The sequence below is a fragment of the Melanotaenia boesemani genome, chromosome 17 (assembly GCF_017639745.1).
Source record: "Melanotaenia boesemani isolate fMelBoe1 chromosome 17, fMelBoe1.pri, whole genome shotgun sequence".
Taxonomy (NCBI): Eukaryota; Metazoa; Chordata; class Actinopteri; order Atheriniformes; family Melanotaeniidae; genus Melanotaenia; species Melanotaenia boesemani.
This window is the reverse complement of record NC_055698.1, coordinates 2600417-2628244: the sequence shown is the minus strand read 5'-3', so window position 1 is coordinate 2628244 and position 27828 is coordinate 2600417. Positions and strand designations below refer to the sequence as shown.

At 42.0% G+C, this 27828-nt stretch overlaps 2 protein-coding genes across 5 annotated transcripts in view; one reads left to right on the top strand and one right to left on the bottom strand.

The window, feature by feature from the left end:
* Nucleotides 1-11620, top strand: part of LOC121628281 (retinoic acid receptor beta-like) — a 275740-nt gene extending 264120 nt beyond the window's left edge. For both annotated transcript variants that reach the window (XM_041967293.1, XM_041967294.1), the window contains 2 exons: nucleotides 3921-4079; nucleotides 5431-11620. In XM_041967293.1, coding sequence (XP_041823227.1) covers nucleotides 3921-4079; nucleotides 5431-5669 — 398 coding nt within the window. In that variant the 3' untranslated portion in view covers nucleotides 5670-11620. The remainder of the gene's footprint in view (nucleotides 1-3920; nucleotides 4080-5430) is intronic.
* An 811-nt stretch (nucleotides 11621-12431) lies between these two features.
* The window catches only part of top2b (DNA topoisomerase II beta), a 35703-nt gene continuing 20306 nt past the window's right edge, over nucleotides 12432-27828 (bottom strand). For 2 of the 3 annotated variants that reach the window (XM_041967284.1, XM_041967286.1), the window contains 25 exons: nucleotides 26947-27104; nucleotides 26334-26459; nucleotides 26138-26248; nucleotides 25859-25964; nucleotides 25640-25749; nucleotides 25281-25373; nucleotides 23938-24052; nucleotides 23705-23826; nucleotides 22897-23045; nucleotides 22456-22687; nucleotides 20850-20984; nucleotides 20571-20771; nucleotides 20286-20481; nucleotides 19349-19440; nucleotides 19044-19199; nucleotides 18754-18837; nucleotides 18300-18494; nucleotides 18031-18157; nucleotides 17773-17931; nucleotides 16382-16604; nucleotides 16227-16306; nucleotides 14945-15040; nucleotides 14692-14823; nucleotides 14523-14611; nucleotides 12432-12928 (listed from right to left, as the gene is read on the bottom strand). In XM_041967284.1, the coding sequence (XP_041823218.1) occupies nucleotides 12755-12928; nucleotides 14523-14611; nucleotides 14692-14823; nucleotides 14945-15040; nucleotides 16227-16306; nucleotides 16382-16604; nucleotides 17773-17931; nucleotides 18031-18157; nucleotides 18300-18494; nucleotides 18754-18837; nucleotides 19044-19199; nucleotides 19349-19440; nucleotides 20286-20481; nucleotides 20571-20771; nucleotides 20850-20984; nucleotides 22456-22687; nucleotides 22897-23045; nucleotides 23705-23826; nucleotides 23938-24052; nucleotides 25281-25373; nucleotides 25640-25749; nucleotides 25859-25964; nucleotides 26138-26248; nucleotides 26334-26459; nucleotides 26947-27104 (3461 nt within the window). In that variant the 3' untranslated portion in view covers nucleotides 12432-12754. The remainder of the gene's footprint in view (nucleotides 12929-14522; nucleotides 14612-14691; nucleotides 14824-14944; nucleotides 15041-16226; nucleotides 16307-16381; nucleotides 16605-17772; nucleotides 17932-18030; nucleotides 18158-18299; nucleotides 18495-18753; nucleotides 18838-19043; nucleotides 19200-19348; nucleotides 19441-20285; nucleotides 20482-20570; nucleotides 20772-20849; nucleotides 20985-22455; nucleotides 22688-22896; nucleotides 23046-23704; nucleotides 23827-23937; nucleotides 24053-25280; nucleotides 25374-25639; nucleotides 25750-25858; nucleotides 25965-26137; nucleotides 26249-26333; nucleotides 26460-26946; nucleotides 27105-27828) is intronic. The other variant, XM_041967285.1, reaches the window with a different exon arrangement.

Here is a 27828-nt window from a genome sequence, read left to right as displayed (position 1 = left end):
AATCTTGTTTCAGTTTCCTTCCATTAGCTCTGCTAGCTTCTCAGCTATGCTTCCTACACGCTGTGGTTTCCAGTTACTGACTGGAAGTCGTGCTGAATGTCGTCCTCGGTAAATACTCTCAAATCAGCCTGAATCTCACTGTCCATCCACTTCTCATAGCTCAAGTTTGTAGAGGTAAAAAAAAACATGGTTACAGCCGTAAATCAGCTTAAACATAAGGAACGCTGCAAGTATGGTCCACCAGTCAGAGTTCTTCAGACCTTCCAGGGAATTTGAAAAGATGTCTTTGACGTGTGGATGTGAAAAATCTTTCTCTCTGTAGAATGATGGACTCCAGATAGTCGTCCCCATTTTTAACAGCATTTTATTATTATTATTATTATTATTATTATTATTGGTTGTTTCCTCGAATGGAGGCAAGTAAACATAACAGATAAAATAACAAACAAGATGAACTAAATGAACCAAAAAGGCTGAAGCCTTTTTGTAAACCTAACCCTTTTAACAACAGCAGGAAATCAGCAAAATTTAAATTATATCTTACAAATAAAAAATGTCTCATGCATCATCACAAAGCAGTTTTTAATTACTATTCATCTTTTTAAACACTATCAGAGAATCACCAATTTACTTTATTCAGAATAAATATTCCAGAGTTTTACACCAGTAACAGAAACATGTGACGTTTAATGATGGTTCCTACTGGTTTGTGGAAATGAAATTACCTCTTAGATCAGATTTGTTTTCATTCTGAACAGCTTCTGGGTATCAGGAGGTCATTGAGGCTGGTTCAGTACGAATAATCTACTAATTCACTAAACGTATGTGTAATTGAACTAATGATGGATTTGCTGTGGTGTTTATTAGTTAATATTCTAACGGTTTTCTTTTGTAAAACAGGATGACGGGTATTTAGCAATGGCTCACAGTAAAAGTAACTTGGTTTTATCTTTGGCTGAAATTCATAATTTATTTCCATTTTTATTGGAGATTTAAGAATTTTTCGCTTTGTTTTTTTTTAACATAATTTAGAAAGTGTAAAGTTTCCATTTGCAGCCTACAAACCAAACTTCTGAGTTTTCTCTATACTCACATTTAAGGCTCTTTTATGCGCCGTTACGTAACGTATAAATAGTATATAAAACGTCCGATTCAAACGTCGTCACGCGTCGCCTCATACGTCCATGCACGTTTTGCGTTGCCATGGTTAAGTCAGTTCCCCCACTAGAGGGCAGTGCTGAGTTCAGAGTTCAGGCCTTCAGACGCCGTTTAGCAGCGGTCGCTATGAAGTTGTTTCACACACCCTAAACACTCGCATACAGTATTTCAAAGTTTCCATGTCAGCTTTTCTTCTGCTCAGTCTTCTGTGTGAAGCGACAGATAGCTTAGCTCCCTAAAAAATGACCAAATTACAAGCGTAACTGAAACAGAAGACAGACGAAACTGCGTGTCCATCGTCTGCGTCCAGCATAAATGGGGCTTTATACTGACGATGTTTCTTAAACTAAACTAATGTATTTTTTAAAAAGTAATTGCAACTTTTTAAATTTTATTTTTTAACATATAATCAAGAGTCCAGTATTACGCATGATGTAAGTAATTAGTTTGTTTTGTTTTGGTAGTTTGTTTTGTTTTATCTTGTATTTCCAGCTGTATGTAGCAGCTAATGTTAGCCTGCTTGTATGCAGAATAATTACTTAAGAAAATGTTAAACAATGAGCATTAAACACATTATGTATTAAGCTCCATCCGAGAACCTGCTGGCGTCTGCATGTGTTTTCTGTTGCAGTATTTTAATCATCTGTCAGGATGAACCTGAGCTTCAGCTCAGGAATCTTTCTAAGAGTGAGACATCAAATCAGAGACAGTTTTCAGCTGATTACATCACACAGGAATCAGCCATAACTCTAATACCGAATAGATCCTCCTCATACCTGCAGAGGAGCAGTGAGATCCTTTATGCCCTGTGGATTGTGAGGTGCGCTTTGGCTTGTTTGGCCCCGCGAACACCTCAGACTCCTCCTGAACAGATGTTGCAGGGCTAACATCTGTCCTCATGCGTTATCTACAAATGTCTGCTGACATGTTTAGGATGAAGAGGAAAGTCTTAACAGTTTCATGTCGAGGCTGGTCTGTTTAAATTTAGCACCTGACGTAAAGACAGATGTGGAGCACGTCAGGTAGAATAAATCATCTGATCCACTACACAATCAAACTACGCCCGGCTGCTCTGCCTTCAGCAGTCAGTCCATATCGATTCCTCCAGTTAAATATTGAGTGGAGCTGCAGCCCAGTTTGGGATGAAAGTAAACCAGCCTCCACGGGAGTCTGAAACCAGGTCAACCACAGGTTGCTGTCAGGCTCTGGCAAATGGCGGGAAAGGAATGATGCACAGGTATGTCGCTCCAGCCTCGCCCGGAATGTGGGAGCAGCATTCCCAGATAGAAATGAGTCTCTGCTGCTTGTTTTCCAAGATTCCCAGAGACATGGCCGACTGCTTCACACTGAAAAGTTTCACAGCTTCACTTCTCATTACGGCTCTCCTCTTTCTTCTACCTGTCGTTTTGGTAGGTGCTCAGACGCCGTCGCTCCTCGCTTTTCATTCAACCATTTATATTCATAAAGCCAACCCGCAGAGCCCCGGCAGACATTACAGGCTCTTGCATAATCCATGAAAAGTACAACACACTTCTGATTGCACTCTGAGTGCCGCTCCACCAGCCTCTGATTTCAGAGCACACACTGCCACCTCATGGAGTGTGTGTGCCATAACACACACATTATAGCACGGGTCATTGCACACCACTGAGTAGAGATCTACCTCCATCGCTCTGGGTCTAAGAAAAAAAAATCCAAATGATGTTTTTCTTATTTTATTTTTTATTTTATTATATTTTTAATTGATTAAAGAAATTATTTGTTTTTTAATCCATTTTATATAAATAAATAAATAAACTCTAATTAAAAGCTAAATATATTTTAAATATTTAAATCTGGATTGGATTTAAATTTATCTTATAAATGAGACATTTGATCAGATCACCTGCATAAATAAAGATTAATTAAAGAAATAAATATATAAAATTCAAAGAATAAATGATGACTTTTTGTATTTTGTACTCGGCATCATTTTGATAAGTTCATGTCTAAACATGAATTTTTATCCAGAGTTTGCTTTGTTGCATTGATGATGGAAACATCCTGAAGACCTGAAGGAGTCTGGACTCTGTGGTGGTCCTGAACCCAACCAATCCTGACATTGTCATCTTGGACTTTTCATCTTTTCTCTGTTTCAGCTTTAGCATCTTCTCTAGAAAACTGGATGTAATTAAACAGGATTAAATAGCTAAATAAAATGTAATATTTATTACTGTTAGTAAATACTATGTGACATCATAGTTGATATTGGCTCCTGGTTGGAGTCATTTCTAATCAAATGTTCTCTGCTACAAATAAAATCAAGATTATTCCTCTGAGGCTTCAGTGGCTGAACAACATGTGCAAATAGCAAATAAGTCCATGAACACATACATAAAATATTCGACTAAAATGATTAAAGTCAAGAAAAAAAAAACATGTTTCTGTTATATTTGACCCCAGCATTACCTCTGAATATCTACTCGTGCCGAAAAGTATCTTGAATAAATGCATAACTGTTTGAATCTTCAGATTTTAGAGCTGAACTAATCAAAAGAGGATCCAAACTAGTTTTGTTCTCAACTTATCAAACTGTAGCCATCTTTCTGCAACCGGTTCTCCAGCAAATGAGCTGACATAAAAACATAAATTCTAGTTTCTTCATCAAAGCCGGCTTCACGCTGCGATTTACGCATCAGACTCCAGCTTGTCTACATCAGATAAAGCTAAGACCTGGATCTGGTCTGACTGGATTTTCATGTGTCTGTGTGTGTGCATATCAGACCGTCAGGACTTGGAAGAGCCCTCCAAAGTGGACCAGCTCCAGGAACCGCTCCTGGAAGCTTTGAAGATCTATGTGAGGAAGCGCCGGCCCAGCAAACCACACATGTTCCCCAAAACCCTGATGAAGATCACAGACCTGCGCAGCATCAGCGCTAAAGGTAGGAGTGAGATCCGTGCGTGATGTTGGACTGCAGTCACCCGTTGTTGCTGTAGCATCTCAGCCATCCAGGTCTGGTAATCATAAAACTAGGCGTCTATTTCCTGGTTCTTCAAAAGAACCAGGAAATACCCTAAGAGAAGGATTCCAAAAAAGTAGGATATTCTGGGACTTTCCCATCCCGTCACAAGCCGGACCTCTATGTCCGGACACCTTAGATAGTTTTAGACGTTTCCCTGCTCCAGCACAGCTCTTTAAAAATTAATGGATCTACCCAACAGCTTGTTAAGTTCTGCACAACCGTGCTAAGGATCCATTAAGGCAAGGAAAGGCAAATTTATTTGTATAACACATTTCATGTACAGGACAGTTCAAAGTGCTTTACACAAAACATCAAAAGCTTTACAGCAGGGAGCAACAACAAGTACATTAGAAAGAAAAAGAATCAGTTCAGTCAGTTGTGGTGAAACAGGTTTGAGGTATTGACTGATTTCCCCACATTTCAGTCCATTCAAACGTGTGTCCCGGGAAACTCTGGACCTCTCGAGTCACTGTTCAGCGGGTTTTAGATGTTTCTCTGCTGCAACACACCAAACTAAAATCAATGGGTCATTAAAGGGCTCGTGCAGAATTTGACAAGCTGTTGGAAAACCATTTCATTTCTTGAGGTGGCAAGAACAAGAACAGAGTTCGTTTTGTCTCGGTTATTTCATACACTCAAAGAAGCTTCATTTACAGGGGGGTGGGGATTAGTGCAGGGCTGGGGGGGTCAGCTTGGTTGTTTCATTGCCTGTGGCAGGGTGGGGTTTTGTACGGGCGTTGTCTGTGTCTTTATATGCCACGTGTTGTAGAAATTTTCCTTTTCTCACCACTTTGACCAGCTGTTCCTTAAAATCACAACTTTCCACTTTTCCACGTCAACGCCCACTTCAAATTTCAATCACACGATTGTCCTCAGACACCACACAAGAAGAAACTCGGCTGGTGTGACGAGAACAAGGCGCAAGAACTCCTAAACCATGAAGACAACAAAATCACAACATTTTATTCTTTCTGCCTCAAGAACAAAAACAAAGTTCTCCGTTCTCTGGGAGGATGTAACGGCCTGAAGCCAGATACCTGCTGGGAATCCATCAATATAGCTGCGGTCTCCCACATAACTCATTAACACCAGATGCAGCACGTGCACAGCGTAAATGAGCTTTTTATGATGTTTTTAAATCGTGACCAATGAATTTTCTCTACATAGTAATAATGTTAATAAGTGAAAAGTAGCAAGTTGCAAAGCTGTTAAATACTGTAGAAATAACACTCAAACTTAAACTGTTCTTGACCTCATCTGTGTCTTGCAGGAGCTGAGCGGGTCATCTCTCTGAAGATGGAGATTCCAGGTTCGATGCCACCACTCATCCAGGAGATGCTGGAAAACTCAGAGGGCCAAGACGGCCAGAGCAGCAGCAGCACTTCAGCTGAGGCCGGGGCGAGTCCCAGCAGCAAGGGCAGCCCCAAGGAGGACGCCGCCACGCTAGAGTCACCGGAGCCCCTCGACACGGAGGGGGCCGCGGCCACGCCGCCCAGCGACGATCCCTAGGAGGCGCCTACAGGTGCCTCTGAAACTCTTTGACATTTGTTTGCACAAAAAAAGAACAGCCGGAAAAAGACACTGACCCCCTATAACCCCCTCCACCCCGACTCCTTTGCTTGGTATTACGTTAACTTAAAATCCTCCTATTTTTCTCTCTAATTTACTCTAAATTTTCTCCTGAAAAGACTCGGAGGCCTCAAAGGATGAGTGCTTTGTGTATAATTCTGATTGAGCTCTTATTTGACGTGGGTTCTCTGGGGCCGGCACTGGGACAGCAACGTTGTGGCCCTCGCAAACCACCAGACGTGATACTCCTCAGGTCTCCTGTGTAAATTCTTATCTGCATGACGGGAGTTTGATAAGTGGTTTTTCTCGCTATCCTCTGCTTCTCTGACATCTCTCCTCATCTCCTGTATTGTTGGCATACATGCATTGTACATACCATTGTATGGTTAGCTCTCTGTTTCTATGATGAATTTTGTGGTGCTTCTTTCATTGTCTTAAATATTATCTTTGAAGCGATACATCAAGGTTGAAAGCAGGACTAAGTCTTAGTCCTTCAAAATAATTTTGAATGTTATTGCACATAGACATTACAGAAATCAAATGTTTTATATTTTTTCCTATATTTAAAGCTGTTTTTGTCTTTAAGAACACTTATTAGTTCATGAGATGACATGAATAAGTGTCCATCCGCACCGCCAGAATGCAAAGCTTCTCTCCATATTTACAGCCGAGTCTGTTCAGCTGTTTCCTCACGGAGGGAAGCGCAACAGCAGAAGCCTTCGATACACACTCATCAGACTGGCAGCGTCTGTTCACTTTCCAGTCTAGACATAAGCAGCACAGATTAGATTTATAAGACCTTCCATGAAATCAACTCATTTCCTTCGTCATTAAATCAGTTACCTGAACGATCAAAACAAATCAAGGGAATTAGGGTTCTCGTAGACAGCAGAGATTTTTCTGCTAAGTGACATAGCATCCGTTTTCCTTAACGCTGTGCTTTAGCTTGAGCTTTTCTACCAACACAGTCCTGTTTAGTGGAAACTTTCCAAAATTAAATCTGACCTCATGGATCCAAATCACGTGTTTCCAGAATGGCTGGCCAGTCTTTGACTGTAGAACCCAGCGACAGCACTTTTGGACAGTTAAAAACCTCCTGAAGGAAGCAAAGATGGTAAATTTAAAGCTTTTTGCAGCATTAGTATCAATACTGACTCAGCGAAATGAGCATCATGCATCTCCATCTAGTTTTAGCTGCTAACATTAGCATGAATTAGCCACCAGTGTTTTGTAGCATGCTGAATTTGCTAATTCTTGCTAATTCTATTTTGGGTTATCATGATTAGTTGGTAAGGTGTTAACATTCCCAGCATCAAGCTTGTGGCTTGTTATACACTTTAAATGAGGTTACATTTAGTACTGACACATTAAATTCTGAGTATTGTCCTATGCTAGTGTAGCTCACAATAGAAATTTAAGTAGGTATAGCTCAGCTTTTGCAGCATATAGATGTAATCAGTCAGATCCCCTGATTGATCAGGTCTCAGCTCATGATGGATGGTTGGAGCAATTTTAAATATTGGACCATCCCACCATTGCATTGAAGAAACATTAAGGAAACTAGTATTTTACATCCGTGCTGTAATTGGCTAAGCCTGCTGAATACCATGAAACTACACCTGCCTATCTATCTGAAAAAGGACTGGAAATCAGATTACCTACAAATTTTAGACAACTACTTTTGAGGCAATTTCTAACATTTTTATCATCCTAAATACTAATAATAAATAAAAAACAGCCTATTAGGTATGCTTAGCTATGCTAATCACAATTCCTCCAAATAAATCAAAATGTTCATGTTGTTTACAACTTATCAAATAGTCCAACTACATGTGTCTTTATTACAAGTTATTCCTTATTTCAAATCTCACCACTGTCCAATCTTAGCAGTCGTATGATGATTACAAACATCCAGCCCTTTTGTTGCCTTTTGCACTAGAAATTTTTGCCTCTCGGTTATCTGCCTTCGCTAGATGAGCTTTCCTAAATAGACGCCTGAACGTCAGCCTAATGAGTGTGTATCTACCACTAACAGCATAATACTACCGCACATGAGCTCTGTTACGGCCTTAAAAACAGAGCTCCACATCCCGCTTTTCTCTCTCTTTTCAGAAGTGTCTTGTTTAAAGTAGTGAAACATGGGGGCAATGCAATCCTTAAAACACACTGAAGACCGAGCCGTGGGTCAGGATGATTGTACACTAATGCAGAAGGCACAGCACACTGCGGGGTACGATCTGAGAATCCACCCCTAATGTTCGCCTTGCTCTTCAGACTTGACCTTGTAAGCTATACTTAAATGATGCAAAAGGAGATTGCAGATGACCTCTCAGCCCTCCTGGAAGAGCAGCTGAGGGAAGATCGTCTTTGGACAGTCGATCCAGCAGAGCTTTCACTGGCAGGGAGGTGGCCAGCGGCCAGTGTGTGTCAAAGGGATGAGTTGGTCTCGCTGAAACTAAAACATGATCCCAGAGAGCTGCTTTTCTCCACAACCAAGGTCACATATGGTTCTGAACAATAAGAAAAACAAACTCTGTTATGTCCTCTCCTAGGACCCAGAAACCTTCTCTACCGTCCTGCTGGAGTCTGGACTCTTCACTCTGACATGTGGCTGTTTCTTAAAAGGGGGATAGCCTACACTAAATGTAGCACTTAAAAGGAACATTTTCAGATTGTAACTGCAGCTATGGATTAAAAGCAGGAACCACAGGAGGAGGCTAAAGTTCAACTAATTAAGCACAAAGAAAGAGGAACAGAAAACTGATCCAGAAAACCAGTTTTTAGTGACATTTCTACCTTTTTATTCCAAAAGGTGACGAAGGAGCAGATGTCTCAGGGTTGGAGCAGATTTATGCAGATATGTTACAATTACCTGTTTGTAGAGTTTTGAATTTGGCTAATTCACAGCCTAAATTAACAGTTTTAAGACCAATTTTTTGAGTTAAGACGTTAGTGGTTTGGTGTACTGGTGGTGACACGTTGTCTTTTAATCTCTTTATAGTCAAAAATGATTTTGTACCTAACTAAAATGTTCCACTCAGGTTTGACATAGTCGTCATCAGTGGACAGAATTAGCATAATTTCATGCATTAGCTAAAAGCAGTCATTTGTTATACATGTTCATACTTGTTCTTTAAAGTGAGAGAATACTACAGTATTGCTGTGTGCTGTTCAGCACTTGTTTTTTAAAAGTGCTATACAAATAAAGATTTATTATTATTTATTACAGTCATGTCTGCATGCAACTAGAATCGAATATATATTTTACATATTAACTGCAGTGGAAATTAACTGATTCAAACTTTCCAACACCTAAATCTACTGATTATAATTCTGCTGTATATTTTCCCGAACAACTCGGCTGAGTCACTCTGGCTCTTCTGTTTGATCCCAAACATCAACAACACGCTACGGTAGTGACGGGTTCTGGGTCTCGAAGGGCACATAACAAAAACCCATCTGCATCTCATGCCGGCTCAGAAATACATATCATAAGGGAAGCAGGAGCTGTTTCGATTTCTCTTTCTTCTGTTTTTAGTGTGTTTGAATGTGAATAATGTCATGGAGTCTCACAAAAGAATGATATGCAGTGTTAAGAAGTAATCACATCTATTTCAATGTAACGTAGGGAAAGCTCCCCCTTGATTCTCTCTCTGTCTTGCTCTCCTGGTGAGAGATGAAGGGAGACATCTTGGTGGTTTTTCTCTCTTTTTTTTTTCTTTAAGCTGGAAACACTTCACAGCCGAAGAATGTTCACATCCACCCCTGAAGCACCAGGTCAGCCCCGGGGCTCCTGGACGTAGAAGGGTCATCGGTTTCTTTAGGAAACAACTTCATAATGCTGAATTACTCTCCTTTGTTTCTGTTGAATGTTGTACCGACATAACTGTAATACTCTACTATCTAGCTCTCTGCGGAGATGTTATAAATGGTGTGTGCTTTGCATTCCAATTGGCAGCTCTGTGGAAAAGATGTTATTTTGTCTTTGGAAACATTGAGTCATTCAGAAAAAGAAAAAAGGAAAAAAAAGGAGATGGAACACAGCGAGCCGATCATACAAGACTCATATTTATATTTAGGACAATAAGTGGAGAGGTCTGTGAATGGAAGAGATGAACAACCAAGTCACCTCAACAGCAGATATCATTGTTGAGTTCTGTTCGTTCCATGTCTAGTCGCAGAGCTGCCTCCTCCCTCCTCCGTCAGGAAGCCGAGCAGCTGTCGTCGTCAAACAATCAAACTCAGTCAACTGACAGCTACTCGGTGAACTGATCTGCAAGGGTGTGACCGATATGGGGTTTGACAAGAACAGAAGTTAATTCCATCATCTGCGGGAAACTTTATGTGCCAATAGTCAGTTCAAGGAAAAACAGTTGACAAAGAAATGCTCCATGCTCATAATTCAACAAGGAATTCTCACTAAACTCTGTGTTTCAGGGCTTTCATTTAAAAATTCTCACGTTGTACAAATACACATGACATGATGTCCTGGCAATAACATTTTTTAATTTATTGTATTTCCATAGACAGTTCATGTACTTAACATTTCCAGTGATTTTATCCCCCTAGAAACCCTTCGTATTTAGCTACGACATTAAGTCCTAGCTTTGTAGTTGTGGCATTAAGTCTAGCTTGCTAGGTAAGATGTTCTACCTTACTAGCTAAGGTATTAAGTCCTACCTTGCTAACTATGAGGTAAAGTCCTAGCTAGGAGCTTCCCCACGTGTCGTATCTGGTCCAGAAAGTGTAGGTTTACACTAACTGGTCAAAACAACTCAAGTGTTTTTAGACTTTTAGACATTTGTAGACACTACTCATGTAAGCAACACTTCCTACTGCTTTCTATAAAAAGAGCAAAGTTACAGACGGGTCTGAAATTTACTTAGCACATGTTGTTGACCCGATTACCAGCTAGCAACTGGTGGTTTCCTCCCTTCACTGTTCTTAGTGTGACTGCAGCCAGATAAAACGTGCTACAGGGTATGTTTTCTTTAAGAAGTTCCCAAGTACCCAAACTCTCAAAGAGCACCCAGTACTGTTTTGTCCCAAAGTGCCTTTTAGCACTTGCCGGCAAATAAAGTTAGCATTAAAAAGACAACAGTTTCCGTTAGATCAGCTGACTGCAGCTCACCCAGTTTAACACCATAGTCTCAACCTGATCATCAGCTGCATGTCTAGTAGCGAAAACAGCTCCAGTTTCCCCAACATTACTTTGCCTTGCATCAAAAAGCACACAAACAGTTAGCAACCAGCTAACAGGCAACAGGAAACTGAAAAGTGTATGTTCAACCTAAACACAAAGTTTTAGCTTTGGGGCCTCTTGGTTATGGTTATGAAGAGTTGATGCTATTTTTGGGTAACCTGTCCACTTAGCTAACTAGCTACACAGCTTTAGACCCACATATCGGTCAACCCCTGCACAAAACACACGAGTCAGGAGCCAGCAATCATGACTGTCAGCGTCATTGTCAGTCATGAGTAGCTGTGTTTGTCAGTCCTGAAGGTGTTCCTGGTAAACATAAAAAAAAGGGTCTATAGACGCCGTTTTGCATCAGTATCAGAGAATCTCGCTACCGATCATATGCAGTGTTGTATAGTCGTGTTAATTAAAACGTGATGCTCACATCTTACTGGGCGTGAGGGAGCAGGAACTGCTGTACATTAAATAAATCAGCTCCTGCTGCCGCCCACTGTGGGAACCATTTTGAGGCGTGAGCTCCGACCGGTTTCTGCTCTCCATTTGAAATATTGTCTGTTTGTATATTAACATATGCTTTTTATGTTCATATACTGTTTAACTTTACCATGAACTGTCCTGGCAAAGTAATAAAATATATTTATTTTAAAATACTGGTGTCTGTGCATGTTACTAGGGTGGTGTTCTTGCCAAACAACAGCTGGAGTTTCAGTTCCAGCTGGACCAGCAGCAAAGAATCAAGCACAGTTTCTTCCCCAAGACTGCTGCTGCACCTGTCATGATAAATTCCTCGTACTGTAACTTGTTCTTTACTGTACCTGTAATAAAGCTTTTCTGGTTCTGCTGTCTTCAGAGAGGGTAAGGGGCAGTGAGTGATGTCTGGGCCAGTTTTTATGACCCTCTACAGGTTTTTCCTGCCTGCCACAGTTGGCCTACCAGGTCATGATGCACTCTTGATGGAGCCGAGCCACCAGCAGCTTCCCCTCCAGATGGTTCCTCCTCAGCACCGTTAGGAAGTGGAGATTTTTTGCACCTTTGAGTATCTTTACCCAAAGTTAGGAACCACAATAAAAGTGCAGATACCTGGATCGCCATGGCAACCGCTGACAGAAAGCTGCCAGTTAATTTTATCCCGTTGGAGCAAGAAGGGAATAAAAAGGAATTCTGAACAAAAAAAAAAAAAAGGAAGACTGGTGTGTCACTGGTGGCAGCTTTCAACAGTTCCTGGTCTAGATGGCAAAAAATCCACCCAATGGCCAACTTTATGCATTTTCACAAACAGAATGAGAAGCGAACGTCGGTGTTTGTAATCTTTATGAAGCGAATTGAATCCAAATTGATCTTCCAATCAGAGCTGCTTCTTCGTTGATTGTTGGGTTGCACACTGGTTTGAGTTTCCATCAGTTCTGGTTGTGACTGGCTTCGTAAATGAATACAGCGTCTGATTGTGTTCACCATCATTCAGTGTGAACCTCATTAGGTCAGAAAGGACCAGCAAACACTTGCACATTTCATGGTTTACTTTCAACTTCATGTTCAAAAAGTTACATATCATCTTAACAATTAAAATGTGCTAAATAACAGCGCTCTAAATCTCTAAAAGCTGCTTCAGACAAATACAGACCAGTTCAATGGGCATTAAAAAAACAAACCTGTATATGTATAATAATAAAAAGTGTAAAACACCTACACATTAAAAATCATTTAACACCACCATCAATGAAAAGAACAAAAAAATGAAACTGGAAATGTACAAAAAAGGTCTGTGGGAACACAGGAGGAGAAACTTCCATACAAGCAGAGTGTTTGAATGTGACTGAAGGTTGCTTTAATCAAACATGTCGTCATCGTCATCGTCGTCTTCCTCGTTGTCTGACTCGTGGAAGTACTTCACTTCCTTCCTGGCGCGGCCCGGCCTGTCGCGGGACAGCGCTTTCATGGTGCTCAGGCTGTTGCTGTCCTCGTCCTCGTCCTCGTCATCAGATGGAGGTTTCTGAGGCTTCTGAGGGGAAAAACATGATGGTTTCACTGTCTGTGTGGGCGGTGACGTACCGGGACGTACAGAAGGACGTCCGTGTCCCATCGCAGGGAGTCTGACCTTCATGTTTAAACACTGACATTTAAAATCATCAAAGCTGTTCCTACAATCTAACACATCTGTTTTTCATGTTGTTTTAATCTGTAACAATGTTTATTTCAACCTGCTGAAAACAGAACACACTGGCCCCATGTGCAAAATATTAGTACAATTTATTACGCTTCAACGTCTCATCTTAGATCCTGGTGGACGGACTTCTTCTGGTCTGTTGAATATATATACACACTACCGTTCAAAAGTTTGGGGTCACTTCCCTATTGAATCCAATGGCAAAGTGACCCCAAACTTTTGAACGGTAGTGTGTGTGTGTATATATATATATATATATATATATGCACTTCTTCTTGTATTTATTGTGCACTTTTAATCTCCTTCCGGTACATGATTGTTGGATTGTGTTGGTCTCCACAGGACCAAAGATGTTATTTATTTATATTATTGTTAATATGCACTGTCCCTTTTCAAAAATAAAATAAATTGAAATGAAATCCAGCTTTATTACCTCCACCGTGCTGAGGTCTGTTAGCAACACAAGTCAAAAAGTTATGGATGGATTTGGATAAAATTTTCAGCAAACCTTCAAAATGGAATCAGGAACAGCCGATTAGATTTTGGGGTGGTCCGGATCACTGCCTGGATCCAGGAAGTTTTTTTAAATGATTCTTTACAGGCACAGAAGGGAACACCACTAAACTCTGTTACATCTGGGTCTTTGACCGGTGAAAATAAAGGTTGCTAACGAAGCATCGCTGGATTTTACTTTGATTCTTAAAATATTAAACAGTCTGTTCAGATCATCTTCTGACTGGCGAGTAAAACTGTCACTGTTTAAAACTTACTTATTCTTGTTTAGATGCCAGAATACCATCAAATGTCTGATTACAGTAACAATAACAAACACCTGTTGGTGGTTTTTGTGAAGTTCTCCATGTTTCTTGTTAGCAGCTCCATCACAACGTGACGGCGGACATCAGGACGTCAGGAGTGATGCAGGGTTTGGTTTCACCGGCTAACATTCCCGTTCATTATGAAATATTGTTTTCTTTTTTATTTCAAATACACAAAACATTATATATCTCAATATAAAATAACTTTTATATTTTCTTATAAAATGTTTAATAAGGTTATAAGGTTTATTTAAAGTAAATTTAAGTATTTGATATAAAATTCTCTATAAATATTCTGTATATATTTGAATCTATACTTTATATAGTATAAAACGTGTTTCACTTCAATATAAAATATTATATAAAGTATTTTCTTAATATTTTCTTTTCCACAGCCATGTTGAGCTAATTTTAGTCGTATCAGAATCAGATGTGTCTGCTTGGAAATGTTTGTTTTTCTGACCTCAGCCGCTGTCCATCTCCACCAGGACAAGATTTTTATTTCCAGGTTAAATCAAATAAAATAAATAAGAACAGTAGACATGTTTTTTTTACTCAGCGTGGCCAAAAATCCTGCCAGTGGTTCATCTGAAACACAGGAAGATACTCACTCTGCCGACGGGTTTTGCTGCTTTCTTCATCGGACTGTACTCGTCTTCAGATCCAGACCCCTTCCTCTTCCTTCCTCGACCTTTTCCTGCTACACCAACGAAAATGCCAAAATTTCCCACAACAGTTCAAGTTTTATTCATTTGTAATTTAGAGGAAATGGTGTTTTACCTTTCAGAGCTGGTGCTGCTTTCTTGGAGCCGGTGTCGGAGTCAGAGTCCCAGATGGATTTATCTGGTTTCTTTGCTTTTGGTGCTGGTGGTTTCTTAGGTTTGGGAGCTGCTTCAGAAGGCTTCTTAGCTGCTGCAGGTCACAAATAAATAAAACCTGCTTATTAAATACCGAAACTGGGAAATCATTAAATCAGACTGTCTGTGTGGAAGCTGCATTATATCGCCCCCTGCTGGACATCCCGGGACGTTACCTTTCTTTGCTGACGATAGTTTATCAAAAGCTGAGCTGCTGGAGTAAGTGGAGAAGACCGGACCGTCGTCATCGTCGCTGTTGGACTTGGACCCGTCTACAAGACAAACACAAAGCAGAGTTCACCTGCTGCTCCCTGAACGCACCACAGCTGGACCAGGATGCTGCTCAACATGGTCGAGGTAAGCTGCTGTTTCATGTTCTCCTCTCTTAGGTTAAAAAACACACTTCTCCTGCAGACTCTTGGAAAAGAGGACTTCCTGTCAGATGAGCCAAATGTTTGCCAGTGAAGTCAGTTTAATTTAATTCTCTGTTTCTTTTCTTTGAGCCATTTCTCTGAGTTAACTGTTAAAGACTCAGGATGAGAGGCCATCTCAGACAACAACAAACATGGCTAGGATGGAAGAGATCATGATGTTCATTCTCAGAAAGAAACTTAAAAAGAGGGAGCAGAGTAGACGGCGGTGGTCTGTGCAGCCCCCCCCCCCCCCCCCCCCCCGGGTTTCCGGTGGTACTGCTCTGTTTGATCGGTCAGAAGGGACCAGAAAGGGCCCGAAGACGGACCAAATTATGCACGTAAAGGGCGCAGAATATAGCGGAAATGATCTGTATCCGTCCTATGCGTAGAGCATAAATGGGCTTTAAGGTGAAGATTGTCCACATCAGAGAAAACATCAAGTTATTAAAAACTTTACACCTGAGATCTGACACGGCCAGATTACTTTCAGCTGTGTTTCTGTATGCAGACGCCACGCTGGACGCCACATTATTAAATTGGCTGATGACTCCATCCTCGTGTTCCTCTTCTGTCGTGGGAACTGAACACGGGTTAGCTGGGGCTGATTTCATCGACGCGCATCTTTCTTAAATCTGGCAAAATTGAAAGAAAGCGTATTTATTTGTGGAGAAATCTCCCCTCTTGTTGTGATGGACAGTCAGACTGCGGTGCTGTAATGAAACCGTTTTCTTCTTTTATCTGCTGACGCTGACATGTTTAACTGAAAATCCGTCTTGTAAAGATTTCTGACAGAGCTGCTGAACATCATTAGAAGACCTCAACCACGTGTAAGGTCAGAGGTCAGGTCTCCAGAAGAGGCCAGGTCGGTTTCAGCTCATCCGTCTGTTGAGGTGTGAATTTGTATTGCAGATATTTTCTGCCTTGATTAAACAAATCTTTCATCCCTGCTGCCATCAGGCTGGAAAAGGACGATATTCTGTATGATACGAGTCGGCGTGTTGTTTTCTATCATGTATAAAGATGATAAACATGAGGCTTTACTCACCGCTGTCGCTCTTTTCAGAGAAGGCTGACTTGGATGAGAAGATGCTGGTTGGTTCTTTCTTCTTAGCTGCAGGTGCAGACCTTTAGAGAAACAGAAGGATGTCAGTCAGCAGCTTCAGCAGAAACAAACTCCATCTGAACGGCTTGGACTCTTACGTGGTCTTCTGTTTGGGTGGAGAGAAGGAGACTTCGTTGTCTTCATCATCATCCTCATCGTTCCGGTCGTTGTATTGGTCCTTGGTGTCGGAGAAACCAAAGTCGTCTTTGAATGACCTCACCGGAGAAGCGGCCACGTCATCGTCTCCGTTTTCCTCTTCGTCTGCCTCCTCCTCCTCTTCCTCCTCCTCAGAGAAGTCGAATGTATATTTTGGTTTGGAAGCTGAAAGAAAGAAAGCGAGTTCGTGTCAGACCACGTTACTCTGGCGCCTGCACTCGGCTCATTCGTCACAGCTGAGCTGCATCAGCATGACAGAAGCTGATCGGCTCTTTACTGAGAGCTGAGATTAAATGCTGCGTTATGCTAACCAGCTCCTCCACACAGCATGGTTCTGATCCGTTAAATACACTACACGAGTCAGGGATAAAACAACAACGATAAAACTAAAATAGAAACCTTTTCCATCAACTATTAACATGCTGTCATGAGTAAAAAACTGAATGATTTAGAAGACGGGCTGCATGGTGGCTAGCACCACTGCTCACAGCAAGAAGGTTGATGGGTCAAATCTCAGCTGGGGGCGGTTAAAACAGTGGCCTTTCTGTGTGGTCTTTCTCCGTGTATGCGTGGGATCTCTCCAGGACCTCCGGCTTCCCACCGTCTAAAGACATGCCTGTCAGATTAATTTGTGACCCTAAATTCTCCCTAGGAGTGAGTAGGAATGGTTGTTTGTCTGTCTGTGTCAGCCCTGCGATGGACTGGCGACCTGTCCAGGTGTACCTGCCTTTTACCTGCTAAATGCTGGGATAGGCTCCAGCTTCCCAGCGACCCTTAATGGATGAAGCAGTTCAGTGAAGTTATTCCACATTTTTGACATCCTCTGCCGCCGTTTTACTCCCCGGTCAGCCACCATATTTTCCCCATGGCGGACTTTATTGCGCATGTGCAACTCTCAGCAGAGATAAGAAAAGAAGACGATGTCTCACTCTGTCATTTTTTTTTTGGCCAACGGGTAAATTCATTGTTGACTATTGTCAACGTCGACTAATCATTGCAGCCCTACTCTGGTGGCTGATTTGATTTGTCCAACAACAAACTGACTAATCTGTCTTCCAGGATGTGAAACAACATCTCGGATTTCCCAGAAATGAATGTAATTCCCTACAAACAGATCAGATGGAATTCCACTGCAGTGTTTACTGTATCTTCTTCCACCTGCTTCTTCTTCTGTGGTGCCGGTAAAGGGTTGGAGCAGTGTAGCCCACACCTTGTTCACTTGCCTCAAACCAGCTCATGAAGACATGTTTAATAACTAGTTTGCAGACAGTGACGGAGCTCTGCAGCCCAGACGAACTAAACATCACTGCAGAATTAAGCTTCACATTCATACCTGATGCCCTCTGAGACTTGGTCTCTCTGGGAATGACGGGTTTGCTGTTCTCCACGTCGCTGTCAGACTTGGACTCATCGTCAGACCAGGGGTTCCTCTTCTTCACCTTCTTAGCAGGAGTACCTTTGGGTGCAGGAGGTTTTCTGACTCTGGGAGCTCCTGAAAGAGAAAACAAGACGACCCTAGTGTTTACTTCCTTCTTCCACCATGAATGAATGTAGCACGGAGCAGAGGTACGTTAATGAGACGAGAACTGACCGGGCTCTTTCTTCTCTTTCTTGACTCGTGGAGCTTTCGGTTTGGCCACAGAGTTTTCTCCGGTTCCTGCCTCGCCGCCCAAACCATCATCATCGAACTCCAGCTTCACTGCTGCGTCTGAGTCTCCCTGAAAACACAAGACCAGTTTAAATCCTGCACTTTGGTCTTTTATACTTTATTTTTATATTTTGTTTTGTTTTTATCATAAGCTCTATCCATCCATCCATCCATTAGCTGGATGGATGGCTCGACCCGTGTTGTTAAGTTACCTTTTTCTTTTTGGTCATTTTCTTGACTGCATCAGATTTGATGGGCTGAGTCGGAGGCTCCACCCGCCGTCCAAACGGTGACGGCATCGTCTCCTCCAGGTTCAGCTTCTTCACTTTAGGTTTGCCCACTTTACCCTTCACCAGTTTGATGGCTTTTCCTAAACTCTGCTCTTCCCTCTCCTGAGCCTCCACTTTCTGAGAGAAAAACAGAAGTTCTGTAAAAACCCAAGAATGAAGCCATCTGAGACCTTTTCATTTTCACAATTATCAACCGTTGACAGTCCCAGAAAGGCTGGACTGATTCTTAAGATTTCTATCTATGTTAATATTTCAGATAAAGAGCTGAGAAACGGGTCTAAGTTTAAAAAACTGGCCCAATCTTTCAGGAAGTGCACTGTAAGGAAGCTTTGGTTTTAATAAATCAGACATTAATTCAGGTGCGACATAAACTCACATCCAGCTCTTCAATGAAGATCGCCAAGTCCTCCTTCCACAGATCCTCCGAGGATTTCTTCTGCAGATGGCTCAGTTCACTTCTCTGCACACACACATTGACTAGCTCAGTTAACACCACAGGCCATCATTTACAGCATGCCTACTGCAATCCTGGATCAATGTGAGCTAAACAAGGAACTCTAACTCTGCTAATGTTGATCAATCCATGAATAAATACTAAATACAGCTAGCTTAGCTGCTATACAACATACATCAGCTGAAACAAGTGAATAAAACAGTGATGGATACCTTCTGGTCCCTCTGTTTGAGCAGCTCCTCCACCTTTTCTTTAGTCAGGCACCACAGAGGCATGTTGAGGATGTAGTTGAAGTTTGGGCCTGATGAGGAGCCAGAGTCCACGGAGCTGTCGCTCTCGTTCCCGTCGGTGTAGTCGTCATCCTGAGCCTGTCAGAGAAAAGCAGCAGCCAGATCAGGCTCATGAGGGGCCGCTAATTTCTTCCATCATCAATATGACTGCACGGACATGCAGCTACGAGCAGGTCGGTGCAGGAGCACTTCCTACCGGATCTAATCACACAGCAGCTGGGTCCTACCTTTTCCTGAGCCTTGACCCAGGCAGCAACTGGGTCGGATTCATAGCCTTTCTGCACCAGCATCCGGATGAGTTCACGTTTGGATTTATTCTCTGGAGGAAAAAAGAAATGAAGAATTTAAAAAGTAAGCTTCCTCAGGCATGTTTTGTTACACAAGAAGCTGAACGTTATGAGATGGTTTCAGACTGAATCCGACGTTTCCGTCTGGTTCTCAGACCTCGTTGTGGTCAAGCTTGGGACTTTTTACCCCTAGAGCCCGACAACCAGACAACACACCAGCTATACATATTCCAGGGCGGCAGCTAACAGTTTGTTAGGTAATCGAGTAGTCCATTGACTAATCAGATACAGACTTATCTCCGTTATTCAGTGGAGGAAAAAAAGACAGTTCTCTTAACATGAACTTTCACTAAAATGGAAACCAATGGACTGCATGTAAAGAAAAATAAACCACGCATTTAAGTCTTTCTTTGAATATAAATTGAGTTGTTCCTAAAGATATTTTCCTTTAAAAGCAAAAATCTATCAAACAAACAAAAAAATAAAACCTTAAATCAAACTGAATTAATGTGTGAATAAATAAAAAAAACTCAGGAATAAATGAAAACAGCCGTTTCTGTCTGTCTGTGGAAAGTTTTCTGATTTTAGTAGGATTTTTATCAACCAAATTTCATGTTTAAGGACTGCTGATAAAACCAAAAACATGTTTTCTATAAACATTTACTAGTGATAATCGCTGTATGTAGAACATATGAGGTGTGGATTAAGTGAAGCATCGAAGCAAATAATTTGCACTGAGGATGTTTTTCTAACTGAGGTGTTTGAGTTACTCTGATGAATCATTTCAGCTCGATATTTATGGTTAAGTTATAAAGAAAGAGACAGAGACTAACAACGTCTGAGTTTGTTTTGGTTGTTGAGTTATTTCAGTTCATACCGATAGAGATTTTTCCTTCGATCTTCTCCAGTACAAAGCGAGCCTGGTTGGACAGTTTGGCAGCGTCAGCCCCGAGGCTGCCCAGTAACCAGTCTTTCCTCAGTTTGTAGTAGTGCAGCCGGAGTTCAAAGAACTCTTTGAGGATGTCTTGGACTGAATCGTACCTTTTCAGACAACCCATGTGGTCAAACAGCACCTGGGGAGAAAATCAAAGAAAATTCCACCTGTACCGTCCATTTTTCAAACAGGAACTTCAGAATAAAAGGAGCTGACGTCATGTTTTACCATGGAGTTGCAGGTGAGGCTGGACTGCAGTTTGAAGACTTTGTGGAGCCCGACTGCCTCGGCTTGAGCCAGCTTCTCCTCAGACATGCGAACCACAAACTTCACAGTGGTATCTGTGTGGTATTCCTTGTAGTCGTTGATGAGAGCCGGCGTCTTGTCGCTGCCCTGCAGCATGGGCTCCAGCACAGACTCCTTATAGGCCTGAACACAGGAGGAAATATGATCCTCAGTTCTGCAGCTAACATCCGTTTATCTGACGAGGAGGGAGCTGGATCATACCTGAGTCCATGTCCGGACAGGAAGCTCTGTGATCTCGATGGTGTTCTTGTCGAGGACCGACACTTCTCCACTGACCAGGTACTGGTTCTGTCCTAGTTCATGGATCACTCCTTTGAAGTTTTTGTAACTGGGAAGCTGTTGAACACGCACACACACAAACAAAAGCAGAAAACAGGAAAAGTTTTTTATCTAAACAAATGTTTTAAAATGAAGTAAACCTCTTCACCACTACAGAGTTTAAAGTCATGATGAAAACCGGGTTGTAAATAAACGTAAATATCAACAACCTTGAAATCGGTCCTGCTGAATTGTGCAGGTATTCATGAACAGGTAACCTTCCCGGTACAGCAGTACAGTGTTACTGTGTGTTACGGTTGTCACCTGTGCAGCTAATCAGTCTGCTATGAAAAACACCACGGGTCATGGCCTGGCTGGGATTGGCTGCACTCCACCACCCCTTCTTCACCTGCTCCCTGGTTTGCTGCCCTCTGGACCCATCACTGCTGCTGAGGCGTCCCTCCACAGATAAAAGGGTGCGGCGTGTTTGTGTGCGTGCTGCTTTTGACGTGTTTTCCGACGTGCACTCTGCCCACGGCGCTGGCGGAAGTACCTGCTCTGATGCGCGATGCAGAGAGCAGCTATGAGCTGCTGCCATGGAGATCAGATAAAAACAGCTGTTTTGTTTTAATAAAAGAACAAAGTAGAAACCTGTTCTAGAGGAAATGGAACCTGGAATGACCTCTGCTGTGACTTGGCGTTGTATAGAAAAAAACAGATCGATGGCTTCCTGAGATATTTACCTGTGTAACACCTCATTTAACAACCTGGAAAACTAGGTGGGGGAGAAGGTAGTTGGCTGGCTTCTTCTTCGGTGGTGTCTGCAGTGGTGGCTGTCCAGCAGCTGGAAAGATGGACACACCAGATCCAGCTCTGCTTCTGTTCCAAGTCTTTGTCTGCCGCGGCACGTCACTTTCTGAAGTCAACTTGTTTTTTTCCTTTACTGAAACCCTGTGCAGTACAGGCCTCGTGTGAACCCTGACAGGCAGCCTTACTCTGGCTTCACCTTTGTCTTCATTCAGAAGGGGGGGTTCAGGTGAAGTTAGCGTTTAGCTTTAACCACCATTGAGAAGCAGTCTTTTTTGGGGCCTGTTGGGAACAGACTTTCTAGGTTCCATACCAGCTTTTTTCTTTTTTGTGTGAATGCGTCAGCTGGTTCAGAATTAGGTTCAGGAACTTGCACCGCACTGGTGCCCGGCCAGTGTGAAAGCCCTAACTGGGAATATTAGCAGCTCCTTCCACTGCAGTAAAGAAAAACCTGCCATCTGAGGTCTCCGGGTCGTAACCAGGTTCTGGTGCCGGACTGCGTGTTGATTCATAAACTGTGTTTGACTTGGGACAAAGAAATGATCTGCACATGTTCCTTTCTCATCAGTTAAAAAAGATTCAGTACATCGTCCTTTTAGACGTCATCTTCTCAGAGTTGTCATATTTCAGGATTTAATGAAACTTCAGAACATTTAAATAAAGGACTAAATAAATGTTTTATGATAAAACAAAGTGGAAAAACATTAATCCACCAGCATAACACAAACTGTGATTTAGTTACCATGGGTAGGGGGTCCTGGTGGTTCAGCATCCTGTTGATGTTGTTGACGATCTCTCTGGGGTCATAGTTTGGGATCTTGCACGCCCAGCCCGTCCCGATGCCCTCGGCGCCATTCACCAGCACCATGGGAATGATGGGAATGTACCACTCCGGCTCCACCTTCTGGTTGTCATCAAACAGGAACTTGAGCAGGTTTGAGTCCACTGCTGGGAACAACAGCTTGGCGAGGGGACTGTAAGGAAACGGGACCACCGCTGTTTTGGTTTCACATGAGAAATTCTTTATGTGGAACATTAAATTTAATAACTGTTTTTAACCCAGTGGATTAACTCTTGTTGGGGTTGCTGCGTTGTTTCCTCTCCTTGCTGTGCAGTGACTGGAGGTGGAGATGGTGAAAGGGCACAAACACACAAACAACAGTTCAGTGTCGTGTTGTTTTACCTGAGCATGGTGAAGATGTAACGAGGGCTGGCAGCATCTTTGCCTCCATTGATGCGAGTACCAAACTGGCCCAGAGGCTGCAAGATGTTCGCGTTGTTGCTGCCCACAAAGTTCTGGGCCAAGTTGACTATAGTCATCATGAGGGCTTGCTGCAGGACAAACAGGAGGTGGGTGGTTGGAGTCTAAGCATGAATGTAAACTCCAGGAACGAAGACTAGCCTTGATCCTGGGCTGATAAAGGTTCACTGAAGCCACTGAGGCAGGTTCATATCTAAATGCCCCCTTTAGTAACAAGCAACAGCACATCAGCAGCAGATACCTTTCTCGACATGAACTTTGTAGTTTAATCTTTTTGGTTATTCACCAGGCATAATGAAAGGACATGTACAGTAGTCTGATGCCAGATTAATATGTAATAAATGTAAACGCAATCAATAAGTAAAATTCTGTATATTTAGTCAGTGAGAGTAAAAACTTGGAATTTTAAGAGGGCTGTAAAAAACTTGTAGCTGTATTTACAGTTTAGCCTGGTTTAAAAAATTCCTTTTGAGTCTAATCAGAAGGAAATCCAAGTTTTGATTTTGCTCATCAGCTCCTGAAAAATTTGCTCTGGCAACAGTTTTAATGAACAGGAAGCTGAACATGTTTCAGGAGTTGGATCTCCATCGTACAGTTCTGCTGCGGCTCCTCTGACTTGTCATCATAAATATGTGAGACACAGTAAACCATGACTAATGAAGGCTACTCTTATTTTACAGCAGATCTGCAAACTGACTCGTCCACATTAAATCTAAAGAGTTGGCCTTACCTCTCCATGGTGGTAGGCAGACATCTCCGCCACAGAACCAGCCAGCTGAGCTACTTTCACTTCTCTCTTGTCGTTCCTTTTTAAACAGGTAAACAAAACTTTCCTCTGACCGGGTTTCAAGCCTAACGGATCAAACACACACATATAAAACAAAACAGAGAGTGGTGGCTGTAACTAAAACATCTTGTTAGGAAATGATTTTCTCTCGGTTCAGAGACGGAGACGATACGAACCATCAACCAACGATGGGATGGATCTCTCGTTGTCAGAGTTGGAGAACAGAATCAGCTCTTTATTGATGAAATCGTTGTATGAGAGGAGCTTGGCTTGAGTTCCATAAAGGTATTGCTGAAAAGGAAAAGAAAATGGATCAGATGTCCCGTCTCCTCCCACCCGAAGAAGCTGTCTGTACCAATACGATCCCAGAGATTCAGACGCTGAATTAATACACAGCGATTTCCGTAGGGAAGATTATATAGAACTCGAACAGACATGTTATTTCCTGATCAGTATCTCATCAAAGGCACCGTTCTGCAGTGATTTTCTAGCCATGCATATCCACCGTGGCACACTGGGTGTATGAGATGATGTCACAGCCAGATTTATGTTATGTGCATATGTAAGTGTACTACGTACTTTCTATATTTCCTTTGTAAATGGACCTCTCTTTATAACGGTGGCAACACAGAACATAAACCCGGATAGTAGGTGAGAGGACATTTACTGTATGAGTTAAAAAGCATTTGCTGGAGGTTAACGTCACAAAAGCCACTGAATTTTTATGCTGTGCATCGAGTGTAAAACAGACATAAAAAATAGAAAATTATAATCTAGTATAATACATTATCTTTCTAAAAGACGTCTTGAACTTGTCAAAGCAAGATTTTATTCTATCCACCAATATTTTAACCCGCATGTTCCAGTTGTAAGAAAGTTAAATATCCAGTCAGTGGACCAGTGGATTTCAACTTCCATACTGACACGGGCAGCAGTTTTCTTGCATGATGCTTCTAGCAGCAGATGTCTTCCCTTCTTTACGAAATACCTTTATGCTTCAATAAGAACCTCTCGCTGCAACTGGGTGAAATAAGGAGCTTTTTATGAATGGTTGCCATGGTGAATCCAGGTATCGGTGCTCCACTGATGACGGTTTTTTAATTGTGGTGCCTAAAGATACTCAGAGTTGACTGAACTAACTCAAAGCAGCTGATCTGGAACTGAAAACTTCAGAGGTGCTCAGCTCAGAATAAGTTAACCCAGAGTTTCTGACTACATCGAGCATGTTTAAGATCCAGGATCAAAAAGCAGGAGGCAAACAGGGTCAGCTGCAACAACAGGGGAATTCTGGGAAAGGAAAATAAACATACAAACAAAACAGAGACCACAGTCTGCTAAGGAATCTGGGCAGATTTTGCCGACTGGGCATACTGTTAGTTTTCTCCAATGACTATTTTTTCTGCCAAAAGATGCTAACTAAATAGAAGCTAATGCTAATGGACAGACGGACGGATGGACGGACAGATGGACGGATGGACAGATAGATCGATCTCAGTAGCTGTAGAAGGAATCTACAAACCTCCGGCAGGCCGTGCATCCTCCTCTGACGTCTGTCTTCCATGAAGTTAGTCAACCATTCCTTCCTGTCGTCTGTTTTTTTCTTACTGAACGCCTGAAACAAAATAAAATAAACAACATTTACACGATAACTTTTCCATATAAACTGTTCCTGTTCCATCATGTTTGATTTTCTCTTATTTTCAGGAATTAGTAGCTTCACGTTTAAGTTCTTTAAAACCACTGAATCAACTATCCTTATTTAATTTGCTTTTCTTCTGTCCACACAGAATTACACTCCATTTTCCTCTGCAGCCAGTGCAGAAGGGCTGAAGAGACCCTGCACTCCAACCAACCGTGTTTCCTGCTGCTTCGACTCACCAGCGTGATGGCAGCATCGTCTTCAGCACCGCCGTACTTGAACGTGATTCGGTGCCTCTCCATGTCAGAAAAGTAATCCTTCGCCTCTTTGCTTGTACTTGTACCCAAACCTGGAACAAACGTTTGAATATTGTGATTATTACTGACATATTTAAAAAGAAAACTGAAGTTTTTTTTGTGTTTGTTTTGTTTATAGTGAAAATGATCGAAGATGCAAACCTTTGTAGTACTTTACATGCCAAGTTTTAAAATTCTCTGTTTGTTTCTTCCACTCCTCAAACTCTGGAAGGCTGTAGAAAGCCAGCTCCTGTTTGTTCTTGGTCGCCTGCAGAAAAATGTTTTAATATTTACTGATTGTTTGTGTTCATATTTTCATCTTGATGCAGCATTCTGCTAATCCCACAGAAAAAAACACTGTGCTGAATAAATGAGATCTGTTGCAGCGTTTCAAACAACAAAAAGGCAGCGTACGGTATTTATGCATTTTAATTCTCTTACTTTAACAATAGGCGTGATGAACTGCTCCAGGAATGTGTGTTTCAACAAGGAGGGCCAGTTGTGGTGGAAAAAGTTGATGAGCAGACCTTTGATGTGGGAGCCATCTTGATCCTAAGGAAAGACAAGAAATATTACGACCATTTTCTGAGCTGGGGTTAAGCTGAGGCCGGCGGTCCGGGTCTGTGAGGCCGCTCACCTGATCCGTCATGATCATGATTTTGCCGTATCGGAGGCTCCTCAGAGACTCTGGGTCGTCATAGCTCTTTTTGTACTGAAGGCCAACGATTTTAATGATGTTGTTGATCTCTGCGTTTTCCATGATCTGTTGACAGAAACGTTGCTGTTAACTGCTGCTGCGTTAGCACCAGTCAGACCTGTTAGCAGCTAGTTTGACAAACCTGAACCTGGTTTTAACTGTTCAACCAGGCTTCTCCTGCATGCGGTACATAGTACTGCATACAGTAATAGCAGAACAGTAGAAGTAGAAGAAGAAAAATCTGAAGTTCTTTCAAAGAAGCAAAGATGTTATTACTGATGCCTTCATGCCACCATGTAGGTTCCTTGTCACATTGGTGAACTGAATCCACAAAAAACATTTATCCTCATTTATGAAGATTCTGTTAGTGATATTATTTAACTTGCTTTGTTATTTACTTTGTTAGTAAAATGTTGAACTAATCTCAGGTTTCTTTAGTTTTCAGTACAGAGAAATGAGAAATGAGTCACCCTGATCTCTACTGATCGGTCCATTGGCCGTCCAGGTGAGTGTCAACATATAAGAGCCCAGAAGCCATGATTCAGGCTCATACCTGCTTGTGTGTTGCCTCTCGCACATTCAGGATCTTTCCTCTCAGAGGGAAAACTCCGTAGCGATCCCGACCGATGACCCCCAGACCCGAGACGGCCAGAGACTTGGCCGAGTCTCCTTCAGTGAGGATGAGGGTGCAATCAGAGGAGTGTTTTCCACCTTAGAGATATGAAAAGACAGGAGACCTTATCAGTCTTTCTGATTCCTCATAATGACAGCTTCCTGATCCAATAAAGTTACCTAAAGTAACGCAACAGAAATGATCTGTCAGGCAGGAAAAAGGCGCATGGGTGGTGTGATTCCTAACGAAACCTGCAATCCTGAACAAACTAGTGCCATCTCGAGTCCTGTTCCCTTTGAATGAATCATTTCTTAAAACTAAAACCTTAAATGAGGACGTCATTCTGACTTTGTGGGGAAAAATGGACAAAACCAGAATATTTTTATTTTTTTAAATGACGTAAAGTACAAAACAACAAAGCTGATTTACCTGAACTTCACCACCTTTAAACCTAATCTAAGGGTGAATCCCATTTCACCCCTTGGCCCTACCCCTTCGTTTTGCGCGTTCACGTGAAGGGGTAGGGGTATCCCAATTCCTTTTAGGACCGAGGGGTAGGGGTAAGGGGTAGGGCTATATACCCCTTCAAACGAAGATTTTTCAGAGGCACACTTGAAACGGAGGGGTATGAAAAATTTCCTGTTCTATATGAGAAAGCAAGTGTTTCTACGCACATCACGCTTTCTTTAGGTGCAGGACAACACACACTCGCACACACAAAAAAAAAATAAAAAAAAAAGGCACAGAGAAAAGAGCGTATACCAGCACACACGATTAATTTTAATGGCATGCAAAATTCGTACTTTGCGTCCTACATATGCC